The sequence below is a fragment of the Sciurus carolinensis genome, chromosome 3 (assembly GCF_902686445.1).
Source record: "Sciurus carolinensis chromosome 3, mSciCar1.2, whole genome shotgun sequence".
Lineage (NCBI taxonomy): Eukaryota > Metazoa > Chordata > Mammalia > Rodentia > Sciuridae > Sciurus > Sciurus carolinensis.
In genome coordinates, this window is record NC_062215.1 from 6,220,349 (window position 1) to 6,235,151 (window position 14,803).

A 14,803-nucleotide genomic window follows, 5' to 3' on the forward strand; every position below is an offset into this window, starting at 1 on the left:
GCGAGCACACTCGAGGCCTCATCTGCTTGCTGCCGGCCGGCCACCTGCTTCTGATGGACAGGCAGGGAGAGGCTGCTGGAGGAGAGCGAGAGCTGGGGCGGAAGTGGCTGGGGGCGACTCGCCCACACACCCAGCAGGGCTCTGAGCTGGGCGGAGGCTGATTCACAGGGGGCTTCTGGAAGGGCAGGGGGCAGCTCCCACCTCTCCCTCCCTGGTCAGCGCGTCGCTGCACACACCAACGCCAGGGGCTGGAGGACTGAAAGGGGAAGGGGGCCCTGGAACACACCCTTTTTTCTTTGGCACTACTTTAACTTTCAGAATAACGTGGCTAACGGTAAAATAAGTTTGCACTAGTGGGGCCGGAATCTCGAGGGAGATGGGAAGGTAGCACAGGACACTTGCCAAGAAGTCAGCCGAGAGCGGAGAAACCATCTTTTCCTGTCTTACAGGAACTCAGAGGTTAGGTGGCAGCAGAATGTGGGGACGCTCTTGTGGACAGATACGAGGCGCTGCCTTCCTGCTGATAAAACCTGGGGCTTGAGTCCATCCCTGCCATGGAACAGCCGGAGCCGTCACTGGTCTCCCTTCTCTCTGGTCAGCACGCCTCTGCGCCTGCGTCCTCCAGCACTGGCGACGTCACACACACCGTGGGGCCTGCATTCCCACCGCAGGTGGAGGAGCACCGAGCCCCGCCACAGTTACACCCACACCCCTCCACCGCAGGGGTGGGTGCAGCTGCACCCACAGTTCCCATTCCAATCAGCCCAGCGCCTCCAAGAAAGGTTTCTCGTTATCTTGTCCAACTGATCATGTTAAGGGGTTTACATTTTCCCTTCTTTTCGGAAGTGGAGCTAAAATCAATCTTAATTAAGGCATAAAGAGACTTCTCACGGTTGCATAAAGCCAACTCATTGATCATGTTCAAATAGAAATGGGTTGAGCAAGGAGGGGGCATGGCAGCACCTAGCTAGGGGTCCCCAACAATCACTTCCTCCTCTCATGGTTGCCTGTGCTGAAGGTCCTTTAAAGGCACATAAGGTCAAGGACTTCTAGAGTTCTTGGCAGCTAGAGCTTGAAGTATATAACGAGCCCACAGTAGCCCAAGGTTCACCCCAAGGTCCCCAAAAGAAATGCGTAAGGAAACTGAACAACCTGGGTCTTTTTCTACCCTTACGGGCTCTCCCAGATCTGTCTGCTTCAGCTACTTAGTTCTCTTCATTCTTTCTACGGTGCCTACTTCCTTCTCCTTCAAACTTCCGCACCAGGGCTGCTCGGAGACCCCTGGGCCCCTGCAGTCACCCCACCTCTCCAGCCCCTTGTCTGACACTCATCACCTTCCGGTCACTCTGCAATTCACTCGTCCACCCCCTTCACCCTCACTGCCCATAGGACACAGCCGCGTGGGACGTGTTCTGTTCAGTGGGTGCCTGGCGTAGAGACAGGAGGTGCTCCTGGGGAGCCAGGCCACCCTCCACCTCTGGCCCGTGCACTCCTGCCTGGTCAGGACCTAATCCCTTAGCCTGGGCCGTCGTGAGGTGGCTGCGGAGCGCGGGTGGAGCCCCAGCATGTCCGGGCAGCTCCTGCGCTGCAGCAACTGCTGCTGGGTCCCACAGGGCCGGCTCAAGGAGCAGATGCCCACAGGCCAGGGGCACAGGCAGGTCGCTCCGCCGCCGCATGAGTGTGGGCGTGCTGTACCTGCGTGTTTATCGCGTTCCTGGTGAACTATCTTCAGCGAATTCTAAATCCCAGACTCACTTCCCAGATCGCCTTTGTGCTTGTTAGGGTCTTTCCCTGTGGCAGGTGGTGTTTCCTCAGCGGGGCAAGGACGGGGTCACAGTGGTGAGGTCCAGGGCGGGGCAGTGAGTCTGCCGGGAAGAGGGCCAGCACCACGCGGACCTTCACGGACCTCCCAGGGCCTCCCAGGGCCTTGTGGTGCCTTGACTCAACTCAGCAGGGTGCTGGGGGGCCTTCTAGCCGCTCCCCTCTCTGTGCCCGGCTCCGGACATGCTTACCTCACGCACAACAGGCAGTCGCCTTCCCACCCCAGCGACCCGCTAGTTAGAGACACTGGAACTTGCAGGGCAGACTCCCCCAGCCGGCCCCCGCCTTCCGCCACCCCTTACCTCATGAAGCCCAGGAACACCAGCAGGACGAGGCTGACCAGCCAGCCGGCGGTGGCGAAGGCCTTGGGCATGGTGAGCGCCCCCGTGCCCACAATGAGGTTGAACATGTACACCAGCCCGACCTGGGAACCGAGAAGCAACGCTCAAGCCTGGAGATGGGTTGGGTGGCCCCGAACGGCTCCTGTGGACTGCCTCTGGGGACAGTAGCGCTGGGAGACCTTCCCAGAGCTCCGGGGACAGGGAGGCAGGGGACATCTGGGTCCCAGGGAGCAGGGCTTGGCAACCAGGTGCTGGGGACCAAATGCTCAGGAACCTAGGTGCCATTCTGTGGGTTCTTTCCAGGATGTCCTCTCTGCTGTCCTCGTGGCCATGCCCCCAGCTCTGCAGACCATGCGGAGCTGTGCCACAGACGCCAGGCTCTGAGGACAGGTGGGCACTCAGCACAGCGTGGACACCAAATGCTGATCCCCAAGGAACTTCTCCAGACTGTTGGCCCGTGACTCTGTCCTCTGCTGGGCCAATCCCTGCCACTGTCCTTTGGGACCTCGACATTCACGCTTCCCTTACTCTACCCCTTTCCTGGTTTAGGGTTAGGGTTTAAAAACAATTGAGATCCAATTCGAGTGCCGTAAAACCACCCTTTAAAGCACACAGCGCAGGGGCTTCAGCACACTCAAGGCTGAGCAAGTGACTCCACAGCTGGCTCCTCGCCACCCCCCCCCCCACCCTCAGGGTGACCCGCTGGTCACCGACTCCAGGTTTCAAACTTAACTCTAACTCAGCCCCTGACTCTAGTCCAGTCAGTACAACCATTTCTTTCCCCAAGATCTCAGCTGTGAAATTCCTTTCTGACATGAACCCCGGTTTTCCCATGATGCTGTCCAGCCCTGAGCGGCCTCTGCCCTCCAGCGCCCCCTGCCAGAAGCCCCCACCCCCGGCATCATCTCCTTCCTGCCCGGCAGCACTGGCAGCTGGTCCTGTGTGCAGAACTGCTTGCGCCTTTCCCTCCCGCCTTCTTTGAATCATTAGATCGCCCCACAGCAAATGAGCGGCCCCTTCGCTTGGGGTCTGGCGACGTCAGTGTCTTTCTCAACGTGGGTTTCTGGGTATCTCCCACAGTAACTGCCCCGAAGCTCATCTTTCAAGCTCCCAAACCCACGGCCCCACCACTCTCAGATGAGGGCTCCATCAACGACTTCGTGGAGGCGACTGAGGTCATTCGATGATACATGCTGCCAAAGTCTCTTTCCCAGCTCAAAAGATCGCAGTGTCTGCCCTGGCTCCCTATCTGTCCTCCCCACTCTACTGTACTGGGGATGGAACTCGGGTGCAGTGTACCACTGAGCTACATCCCCAGACTCCCCTACTCCTTTTTAGGGGTCTAAGTTGCTGAGGCTGGCCTCAAATTTGTGATCCTCTTGCCTCGTGCCTCAGCCTCCTGTCTCTGGGATTAAAGGCATGAGCCACTGTATCTGGCTCCTGCTGCCTTTGAGGAACATATGTCATTACTTCTTGCTGAGGCCAAGCTGGCACCTGAACCTGTGGGCTCATCCCAGCCTGGAACCCTCTCTTCCCACCAGCTCTTCCGATCTGCCTACAAACTTACTTGACACCTTTAAGATGTGACCCTTACTTTGCTGATACCAAACTTGGGGGCGGGCAGGCTCTCTCCTATCTTCATTTTCAAGCTCTTGCCTTGGTGAAGGAGCTTCCAACTCCAGGACTCTGGAAACTACACTCTCCCTCTCTTTTTTTCTTTTGGTGGTACTAGGGATCAAGCCCAGGGGCAATTTACCACTGAGTTACATATCCAGCCCTTTTTACTTTAAGACAGGGTATTGCCAAGTTGCCCAGGTTGGCCCTGAACTTGGGATCCTCCCGTCTCATCCTCTCAACTAGCTGCGACTCCAGCATATGCCACCACGCCCAACCTTGAAACTGAACCCTTCCCTATCACCAGGGACCCTCTGGCCTTCCTGTACAATGCTGGCTGCTTCTCTCTGCACCCCTTTTCCTCAACAACCCAGTCCACACCTCTGGCTTACATGGTGGCTGGACAGAGGCTGCTCCTGTGGTCTCTGCCTTTCTTCAGAGCTCCGACAACTGCCACCAGGCAGCTCCACCTGAACTCGAGTGGCCTTGGCTTCCTTCTTTCCTCCTCATATCCCAGTGTTACTGACTTTGCTCCTGAAGAGAGTTGTCGGGCTCCCTCTAGTCCAGCCCTGGCCACAGACCCTGGCTGGTCTTCCTGAGTGCTAAGCTGGCTGTCTTCCCTGGCTTCACACCTGTTTCAGTGCCTTTAAAAAGACAAACACCTCCTGTCTGGGAAGCCCAGCCCACCTTTCATTTTCACTTCCCATTCTTTGAAAGATGGACTTTTCTATAGCCTATGATCTAAAAAAAAAAAAAAAGCATGAAGAAACAGACAGGGACTGCTAACTACTATGTTAGGGCACTTGGCTCAGGGGGAAGGGGCTGGGCAGTGGTTAGAGAGGGCCAGGCTTTCCAGCAGGTGTTGACTGGACACCTGAGTGCTGGACAAGTAGGTGGATGTCCTGCTGAGAGCAAAGAGCTCTGCCTGCAGTGCATTTACACTTGGCACAGGGCACATGCTCTCTGGGGCCTCCTCCCTCTGCACTTGCGGCTCAGCCTCTGGGGCCCTTTCAAATGCTCCTTCCCAGCCTCCTAAGCTCATCTTGCTTCCCACCTTTGCCTCCCTGCAACGTGAGCCTTCTTACAGCTCGTCCTGCCTTTCAGGTGCTGGGCATTTACCTCTTCCTGGTTATTAAACCTGAGGCTCGCTGTGGCAGTGGGCTGTGCTCACTTCTCTATTCTCCGGGGGCCTGAAACAGCCTGGAGATGGGAGCACAGCTGATTTCACGGACGCTGCTCAGGTTATCTTGACGTGACAGCTCTTTGTTGGCCTTCAGAACAGCAAGTTCCAGCTTCCCACGGGTGACTCTGAGTGTCCATAATGAGCTGTTTTTCACTTTTTCTGGGGTCCATCTCATCACTGGCACTTGGGTCTGCGTGTACCAGGGGCGTGAGTCGCCCAGCTAGCTCAGTGCTACTTGTTCACTCATGTATTCAATAACTACCAACAGCCTTCTAAGGGCCAGGCCCTGTGCCAGAAGCTGGGGATACCACCGAACAAGACACACACCAGCTGCATCCTCAGGAGGAGAAGAAAACAAACTGTGATCACAGCTTGAGAGAAGCTTAAAGAAAAGAATCCTGGGTTGTGACAAGGGAAAGCACTTGAAATAGAGAGTGCTCAAGGAAATCTTTGTGATGACATTTAAGGCAGGACAGGAAGGATGAGATGGCACCACCCAGGCAGCAGGCCAGAGAGCCTCCCAGGTACAATGGCCTAAGGAAGGAAAGAAGTGGGGATGTTCCAGAAGCTTCCAGGAGACCAGGTGGCTGGGGCACAGTGAGCCAGGCAGAAGGGGGCTGGAGGAGGCAGGAGTCAGATTGAGCAGCCCTTTGGAGGTGGTGAGGGTTCCATGTTTCAGAGAGTTTAAGATGGGACACTAACAGAACAGACCCCAGAGGAACACCTAGCACCTGAACCTGCGGCTCTGCTTTCCATTCAGCAGTTCTATAAGCAGCAGCACTACCAAGGGACAAAAGCCTTCTTTCTTTATGGAAAATGGTCCTGGTGGGGAAAAGAAAGAGAAGGCAAGAGGCTTAAGAAAATAAAGGTACTTAGGCCAAAACTCTAAGGGGAAATGAAGTAGTACAAGAGGCATTTCTAAATTCAGGGATACGCAAAGGTCTTGGCATGGAAAAGTTCAAAGGCCTATTATAGGCCAGGGTTTCTCAGCCTGGGCACTGTTGATATTTGGGGGCCAGTTCATCTTTGTGGTGGGGGCCTTTCCTGCCTTGTAGCAACACCCCTGGCCTCTGTCCACTACTTGCCAGTGAACTGCTCCCCACCTGCCCCAAGCAACAGCATCTTGAAAATCAAGCATTTCCAGAGGTTGTTAAAGGTACACTGGGGACAAGATCACCACCACCTAAAAACCACTGCTTTAAGACAAGCACGATGACACAAGCATGTGCCCAACAGAGACTTCAAATAAACCTCGGTGAAAAGAAGCCTTAACAATTTTACACAAAGTTGATTAGGGATAAACCATCTGTTGTTAGGCACAGAAATGAGTAGTCAGGTTTGTCTTGCTTTGTTGCCATTTTCTAGTTCTAAAACAGCCACTGTGTGCCTCCCAGGGGCTCAAGTTACCCTGTGGGGGAGTGTGGGACTTCTTTGCCTTGGAGGGCCACAGCAGCCCTGGTCAGCATTAACTCTGAGCAGAGCCACAGGCCAGGTCAAGGGGACTTGTGAGGAAAAAGGAACAGGAAGGAGACATTCCCTTAAGCTGGTCATGTGACAGTTCTGTGGGGCCACTTCCTGGGAAGAGTGGTAGAAAGCGGAGGAATAAGGTTCTACATGGTCCCCACAGACAAGAATGACACAGCAGGGGAAACTGAGTGTCCTCAATCCCTACTCCTCCTCAGTGGATGACCTGGAGGAGGTGCAGACCCCGCTCCCTGGAGGCTGACCTGGAAACCCTGTGCTTTCGGCAGCTCAGGTAGCATTCCACCTGCCTCACTGCCAACCCAGAAGTTTCACCTGTCATGTGCAGCAGGCAGTGGTCACCAAATCCTTCAATGGCCTCCCCTCTGACAGCTGCTGAAGGACACAGAAAGACAAGTATGTACAAGCACTCACTAGGATTTCTGGCTGGGAGAACAGAAGCCTCTCCTTCAAAAGTAAGAGCAGGATCTTTAGCAGGAATTGGCCGGCAGAGGCGTCCTCAGCAGCCATCTTTCTTTCAGGCATGATCTACTTGTCCTGTACTCTGATCTCATAACCACCACTTTGTTTTAAGCCCCTCCTGGTCCCCCCGAATGGGGAAATGGACACGTCTGTCCTGAGATCACTCATGGGGACATGTACAGGGCTGCATTATGTTCTTGTGTCCACCACTGTTCTTGAGAAGGTGTGGCACCTGAGCCTCCTGGGAGGCTTGGCTCTCTGTCACAAACATCTTAGGCAGAACAAGTCAAGCGAAAGAAACCATCTCCTCTGAAAGGGAAAAGAACTCACCATGGGGTGAGGTAATACAGAGCTAAGGACAGGCTTGGTCTTGGCAGTGCCACGGGCTGATGTACTTTTATGAACTATGTGTCCAGTGACTTGGTCTCCTGAGGCAGCCAGAGCAGGGTTTTGCCCACACTGTGCTGAGCTGGGGCTTGTAGGGGCTTCAGAGCAGCTTAGGCAGGAAAGTCAGTTCTACAGCTTATTTAGGCTCAGTGGATGATAAACCCATCTTCTGGTCTTACAGGGGATCAAGAATCATTCTCTCAGAGTGGTGAACGAAGAAAGCATTCGGAAGGCATCTTCTCCCTCAAAACCCTGACCACTGCTGCCTGGTTAACACCACCTCACTCTGACCACTGCCCAGCTTTTCCTGACCTCTCTCCTCACTGGTAGGATAAGAGAGTACAGCATTTATTTATGGCACCTGCCCAGAGTTGGCCCTCAAAGACTGAATGAAATAAAACCCATGAGGAATGGGAGAAAAGGAAAAAAGCAGAGCCCCTGAAGCTTGCAGGCCTAACTGTCCCATGTCCTGTGGGGACATGCTGATAAGTGAGATGAGTACTAGAATAAGACACAAGAAATAGGGGTGCATCAAAGTGTTGTACTCCCAGAACTCACTTACAGAAATGACTCCTTTCTTCATCTCTAATTTTCAGATACTGTAAGAGAAAGCAGGGACTGTGGTGACTTTTAGGGATAGCATGGGCGTTTAATTGCCTTTACATGATTCCACAAATGAGAGGGACACTATTCATTCTATTCCAGGGTTCACAAAAGACTTCCCCAGGTAAATTATGGAGGTGAAGGAGGCTCTTTCATGGTTACCTAAGAATAGCACAGACACAACAGGAAGACCCTAGAGGGAGGAAAGTTTCTTCTGTCTATTATCAGAGATGCTTCCTTACCTATCACATCATGAGGCTAGTGTCTGTGATCTCAGCAGAAACAGAGGAGGGCTATCCAGGCTAGAAAGGTGGGTGCAAAGCAGTTGTATAAGGCAGGTAAGCTGTAGAAAAGCGGCTCTGACAACTTAGGGCAGTGCTGCTTTTCCCTGGGATACTTGGTAGCAACATGAGTCAACTGTCTAATAATTCAAATGATTCTCTCCCAGCTCCAGGCAAGAGGGCGCTGTGATTTAATGACCATGAACAATTGGATATTATCTTAGAGAAGATAAACTGAGTGTGTGTGGTGGGGAGGTGGAATGAGGGGTAACACAGTCTTGAGACAGAGATAAACCAATAATTCTAATTGTCCTAATTGCAGACTCCACCAGGCTACAATTGGAAGACTCTGCATTTTGCTGCCTCTTTCACCATCCAAGACCATAAAAGTTGTGCAATTTAAAATTCATCTAAAGACCAAAGCAGTTTCGACCTGCTGAGATGAGTAAAACCCAAAATCAACAGCTGTCAATCACAGCTGTCAATTAGGTACTGAAGGGCAGTACCTAATGCAAGTGGTGGTAGCCCTAAGATAAATATTATAAAAAGTTAGCAAGTTGATTCTGTTCAGCTTTACACTCTCTGAGAAGCATCTAAAAGGGAATAACCCTGACTATAATCTGAGACATGACAGTGGCAATGTGGCTACTGCTACATCAAGTTCCCACTGTATATTCACCAGAGTCTACTTAAACCAGGGCAATCAGGAGTGAGAATTACAGGAAGCAACGGGCTTCTGTAGAGGGCAGGAACACTTTGGTGAGCAAAACATATTCTAAAGGTAAAACTCACGTAGGGAGAATAGAGCTCCCCGGTCTCTGTGATTTCACCCGCCATCTCCAAAAACACTAGGAAGGGTGGGCAGTAGAGGTTCCTTCAGCGCTGGGCAGCAGCTGTGGCAGCTCCCTAAGACAAAAGAGTACACTTCAGCTTTCTGGTGGGCCCATACAGGGGCAGGATAAAGTTTGCAGCTGCTCCCTCCCCACCTCTTGTCCTTTTATCATTAACACTTATCTAAGACTTAAGTATCTGTCACAAGACTCAGCCCGGAGGGTAGGGTTTCCTTGGTCAGAGGAAATTCAGGTAGTTGCTCCTAATTTTCCCCTTGATGCTCAGGGGACTACTCTACACATGGACTTTGGCTGGACTCCACTGATTTAAGGGGCCTGCGAAGCCACTGAGTCTCACCCACCAACAGAGTTCTCTACATCCTCGGAGGCGCTGATGCCCACTTAATTCCGGAACTATGAGCTCACTACCACCCAGGACAGCCCACAGAACTGTTTGCTACCTTCGCCTATGGCTGGGAGCTGCAGTTTTCCTAGGTCGCCCCTTCAACACAATTCCCTGTCCCAAAGACTCTCTTGCTGTTCTCTTTTTTTTTTTTTAACAGGACCGCCACTCCCCGTCTCCTCTCCAACCATTCTGCCTTGTCTTAGGGTTCCCCATCCTCAAGCCTCCTTCCCTAATCAAGTGTCCCGCCTCGAGCCTCTCCCCTGCCCTCCCTCCTGGAGAAGCCCCAAGTCTAGTGCCCCCTCCATCCCATCACACCCTCACCCCCGGTCCGACACCTGCGGCACAGCTCGTTCCCGGCTGGTGCTGCAGCCGCCTCTGGCCCCCGTGCTGCTGCCTGTGCCAGCTGTCTCGCACCAGCGCTCACAGCGCGCATGCGCCAGCGCTGGAGCCCACCTTCCCGGCGCGCGCCTCGGGCGGGGCGCAGAGCTCTGATTGGGCGCCCTGCGGGGGCGGGGCCAGGATTGATCCTGGCGGCTGCCGTCTGCGTGGCGGAAGTGGGACGTGCGCTTTCCTGCGCATGCGGGATGACGGCCGCTGGCCGGGCGGGGAAGCGTGGCCAGTTGGGAGAGGCAGATTACCCGTGCGGCCGGGGACGCTTTCGTCGGCGGGGAATGGGTGTGAGCTTGGTAGTTCCGGGCCCCGGTGGCTGGAGAGTCGAGGAGAGGAGCCTGTAGCGCCACACAAAGGGGAGGGGCCTGAAAACTTAGAGTGGGCTGGGAGGCCGGACTTGGGGGAGGGGAAGAGGGAGGGTTGGAGCCCCTTCGCTTCCTGGAGAGAGGAGATGGGTATAGGTTGAAGGCAGGACTGGAAATTGGTTCTGGGATGGAGTCCCTTGGACTGGGGCAGGTAATGGGAGCATTGAAGAATTGAGAATGAATCTTGATTCGGCTCTTGGGTTTGATGGATCGAAATTCTGGGAGGTAGACGGAAGGGACCAGCAGGAATGGCAGGCAACCCATGCTTGGCCCCTGAGAAATGAGCCAAGGGTTGTTTAATCCTTAACCAAATTGGTTCTCTTTTTTGCAGGAGGTTTGAAAGTCAGTATTCTCTGAAGTGTTTGGAAGGAAAGTACAGGAGGTCCTTCTGTCAGTTTAGCCCCAACCCAGTAGGAGAACTTGGCCTCACACCCTAAGTGGAAAGAAATTCTGGGTCCTTAAGTCTTTGCTGTACCCCACCTGCAGGCTGCTACCATGAGGTTGAATCAGAACACCTTGTTGCTGGGGAAGAAGGTGGTCCTGGTACCCTACACCTCAGAGCACGTGCCTAGGTAACCATCCTCCTTCCCTGGGGTACAGTTTAGCTCCATGTCACAGCAAGGAGGCCTTCCTTAGCCCCTGGGAAGAATGTTGGTTGTGAGAAATAATTTCATACAGGAAAAAAAGCTGAAGTGGAGGACTGTGACTACCTGGAAGAAGTCACCCATTCCCATTTTTCTCATGTGTGTAAGAAAGAAAAATTGTCGTTTCATCCAGTTGTAAATTAGTAATATTACATGGTGTCTGTGAATATGCTTAGTTCTTGGAGAGTTAGCATATGCTTGTCCTAAAACAGCTGATTGGTTATTTCCATGTCTTGAAAGGCCAGTGTGGACTCTTATGGAAGCAGTTGGCAAATGTCTAGTAGATTGGGAAAGTGGTGGTATAGGGGGGTGTCCTGCTTTTAGAAGGATCTGTCCACCCTTTATTGCTGAGGTCAGTTTGCCATGTATTTCCTCTTAGAAATTTGAGGAATGTTTGGTTTCAAACTGCTCCTCCGCACTGATCCTTCAGCCAGGATGTGAAGCTGGACAGATAGAACTTTCCCCTCTTGCTGTTCTCTTCTAAGACTGAATTGCCTTGGGTCTTGTGTCTGTGGCCCTCATAACTCTTTGGGTTTTGTATGAACCCTGTGTTAGCCCTATGGGGCCCTGCTCCCTACCATCCACTTCTTTACTTTATGAGATATGAACCCATGCCTCTGAATTAGCTCTGTGTGTCTAAGGCCTTCCCCTTGTCCCTGCAGGTACCACGAGTGGATGCAATCAGAGGAACTGCAGCGTTTGACAGCCTCAGAGCCGCTGACCCTGGAGCAGGAGTATGCCATGCAGCGCAGCTGGCGGGAAGATGCAGACAGTGAGGAGGGAAGCCCCAGCCCTCGTAGTGGGGGGCTGGCTCCAGAGGCAGTCTCCGGGTTCCCTCCCTTTCTCGCCTCCAGCCAGTCCTACTGAGGCCACAAAAACTTCATGAAAAGCCCGAAAGATGCTTGAAGCCCTTATACCCTCATGCCACCTGGACCTGGTCCCTGTGGCTGACCCTTTGCCCTCTTCCCCACTCCCTGTGCCAGGCTTGGAAGGATTTAGAGAAAGTAAAGCATTTTGGGCTCTACCTGTAAATTTAGCCCCTGCCCTCATGTCCCTCACAACAGCCTCGTGTGGTCACTCCCCTTGTGTCCCCTGCTTCTTTAGAGGACAATCGCTCTTTGGAGAAAGCTGTCTTTTCATAATGATTGAAGGCAGACTTGGACCTTTGTAATGAGCTGAAGGGAGCTCTGGGCCTCTTTCCTTCTCTCAGGCCCAAAGACTACAGTGTTCTGTAGTTCTCTAGCTTGGGTGTGAATACCGTCCTCACCTCTCTTCTCTGGGGAATGAAGGTGATAACCCTGTCACCTTCCCCCATAGAGTGCACCTTCATTGTGCTGGATGCAGAGAAGTGGCAGACCCAGCCGGTCCCCACTGAAGAGAGCTGCATGGCAGGAGATGTGAATCTCTTCCTCACCGATCTAGAAGACCCCACCCTGGGGGAGATTGAAGTCATGATTGCAGGTTCGTTCCACCTGGCCCTCAGATCTGCTGAGCCAGAAACCTGCTGAGCTGCACAGGACACTCAGGGATCTCAGTGTGGGGCTCGGTGTTGGTGAGCTAGTACCTGGCTCGGGAGGACCCACCCCAAGCCTGGCGGTTTGCCCCCTGGTTTGTCACTTTATTCCTTATGCTTCAGTGTGAACCTTTGGTTTTGAGGTCTTCAAAATGGCCCCTTCCGTAGGGTGGATGGGGGACCTTTCAAAATCATCCAGCTTCTCTAGCGCGTACTGCCATGCTATAGGAGCACCTCCAGTTTCTGAGTCCTCAGCTCCCCCAGGGGCCCCTGACGGTCCCTTCCCCATCATAGCAGTGTACTGAGGTGAAGGGGTCAGCTTTGGAGTCGAATTGCACCGCTATTCCTGGTGCAGGACAGTGGCAGTAGCCCCGCCCTCGGTGAGGATTCAGTGAGCACGCATCTGTCAGGTGTGTACACTGGAGCCTGGCCTAGAGCCAGCTGCTGTGCTGCTCTTTCTTCTAGAGCCCAGCTGCAGGGGCCGGGGCTTCGGCACTGAGGCTGCTCTTCTGATGATGTCTTACGGTAAGGAATTCTGAGCAGCTTGTGTGTGAACAAGTGGCCAGGCCCCAGCTGAGCCTGCTTCCAGCTTGAGGGTGGGGGCAGTTGACAAGAGCCTCCACTGCAAACAGGAGGGAGGGGATGCTATCCAGGGGGCTTCATCCTGCTCTTGCCCTTCTCTCTGATACCTCTGGAGGAGTGAGCAAGCTAGGTCTGACCAAGTTTGAGGCTAAAATTGGTCAAGGAAATGAACCCAGCATCCGGATGTTCCAGAAACTTCATTTCAAGCAGGTAAGGATGTCAGGGGGCAGGCCTCGGTCCGGGGTGGTCGTATGGAACTTGTGGCTTAACTTAGCATGCCCTGATCTCTGTGGCTCGCACAGGTGGCTGTGAGCAGCGTTTTTCAGGAGGTGACGCTCAGACTGACCATGAGTGAGGCCGAGCGGCAGTGGCTCCGGGCGCAGACCAACCACATGGAAGAGAAGCCCTACAGAGACGGGTCCACAGAGCCCCACTGACAGCCAGGACTTCTGGGCAGCCACCCCGCATGAGTGGAGCCAGAGCTTTGCACAGGAGTGCCCTCCAACCCACTCCAAACTGGAAGTCACCTTTTGGGGCCTTCTAGACTCAGGCCAGGGGTGCTGGGGCCTCCTCTGCATTGGCAGTGGCCACACTGATCTCTCCACCTGGCCATACTGACACTGACTCAGACTTCCCTGGAGTAAGTGGCAGGAATCCACTGGAAAGGTCAGGGTGGAGATGGAGCTGGAGGGGCCAGGCCCACCCCTTCAAGGCCAGAGGCACCACCCTAGGGCTGAGGCCCTGACTGGGAGTAAAGTACTTGGTCTGGTTAGCTTGTTTTCTCATTTGGCTTGCAGAAAAGATTTCCCAGGAGCCCAGTCTCAGTCCCTGTTCTATGTGGGAGGGGCAGTTTAATCCTTGGCTGTGACCATGAGGCTTGATCCTGGAAGGACAGGTGTCTTGGCGAGGAGTGGCCCAGCCCCTCCACTTAAGTGTCCTTGTTTTTGCTTTTACCTTTTTGGAGCCAAATAGTTCTGGCTTTATTGTTTTGTGGTATAGCACCTTGTGGCTGAGAACTACTGATGGAGGTTTGGAGGCTCCTGCTTAGCTGCTGGGGCCTTGGATGGTCTCCTGGAGAGGGCATGGCAGGCCATCCTGCCTTCTGTGTCCTACTCACCCTCTACCCAGAGGGTCACTGCACCTGGCTTGGCCACGAGGGGGCAGCAGAGGCACAGGTTCTGGATGGCCAAGCTGCTGGCAATAGCTGCTTACAAGGGAGAGTTGTGCTGGGTCCCCCGCCTGGGGAGGGGAGTAACCCCTTGAGTCCTGTCCCCATGCCCTGTTATCATCTGGGGTGGCCATCAAGAAATACCAGGCATGTTTTTATAACACAACCATAGGTTGGGCACAGTGGTGCACACCTGTAATCCCAGTGACCCGAGGGGCTGAGGGAGGAGGATCACAACTTGAAAGCCAGCCTCTACAACTTAGCAAGGCTCTAGGCAACTTAGACCCTGTCTCTAAATAAAAAATAAAAAGGGCTGGGGATGTAGCTCAGTGGTAAAGTGCCCCTGAGTTAAATTCCTAGTACCAAAAGAAACACCAAATCCCTCGTCCCCAACAAACTCAAAACCACAGAAGGCACATGTAGGGCGTTTTGAGAGGGAAATGCTTCTACGTCTTTTAGCCACCTTGGTTCATCTCACATCAGACCACAGCTGAAAAACTTGGGAATCTAAAGTGAAAGATCTGCTTGTCATGGCTTTGTACTCTGCCCCATCCCCTTAGTGACGTTTCCTCCTGAGCCACCTGTCCCTGTCTCAAACTTAATCAGTCAAAGGTCCCCCAGGGCTTCTCCACCCAGCAGGTGAGGGAGGGGGGCCCCCAGATCGGGGGCTGTCCCCAGGCCTGCTCCACCAGGGGTCAAAAGGGCAGAGGCAAGGGTAGGGTGGGAGGGCC

General features: G+C 53.7%; 2 protein-coding genes across 8 annotated transcripts in view; one reads left to right on the forward strand and one right to left on the reverse strand.

Annotated features, from left to right (window-relative positions):
* Tmem104 (transmembrane protein 104) overlaps window positions 1–9,840 on the reverse strand; it is a 54,111-nt gene extending 44,271 nt beyond the window's left edge. For both annotated transcript variants that reach the window (XM_047544650.1, XM_047544649.1), the window contains exons 1-3: window positions 9,746–9,840; window positions 8,967–9,080; window positions 2,124–2,245 (exon numbers count right to left, since the gene is read on the reverse strand). In XM_047544650.1, the coding sequence (XP_047400606.1) occupies window positions 2,124–2,245; window positions 8,967–9,011 (167 nt within the window). In that variant the 5' untranslated portion in view covers window positions 9,012–9,080; window positions 9,746–9,840. The remainder of the gene's footprint in view (window positions 1–2,123; window positions 2,246–8,966; window positions 9,081–9,745) is intronic.
* A 125-nt stretch (window positions 9,841–9,965) lies between these two features.
* Window positions 9,966–13,717, forward strand: Nat9 (N-acetyltransferase 9 (putative)). 6 transcript variants are annotated; one of them, XM_047546907.1, is made up of 8 exons: window positions 10,009–10,085; window positions 10,497–10,534; window positions 10,652–10,737; window positions 11,472–11,581; window positions 12,127–12,270; window positions 12,788–12,847; window positions 13,020–13,114; window positions 13,207–13,717. In XM_047546907.1, the coding sequence occupies exons 3-8, from the start codon at window positions 10,661–10,663 to the stop codon at window positions 13,339–13,341; spliced, it is 621 nt and encodes a 206-aa protein (XP_047402863.1). In that variant the 5' UTR covers window positions 10,009–10,085; window positions 10,497–10,534; window positions 10,652–10,660; the 3' UTR covers window positions 13,342–13,717. The 6 variants fall into 6 exon arrangements, with proteins under 6 accessions (XP_047402861.1, XP_047402866.1, XP_047402867.1 ...); XM_047546908.1 differs by having other exon boundaries at window positions 10,082–10,096; XM_047546905.1 differs by lacking the exon at window positions 10,497–10,534 and having other exon boundaries at window positions 9,966–10,087.
* The last annotated feature ends 1,086 nt before the right edge of the window (window positions 13,718–14,803 follow it).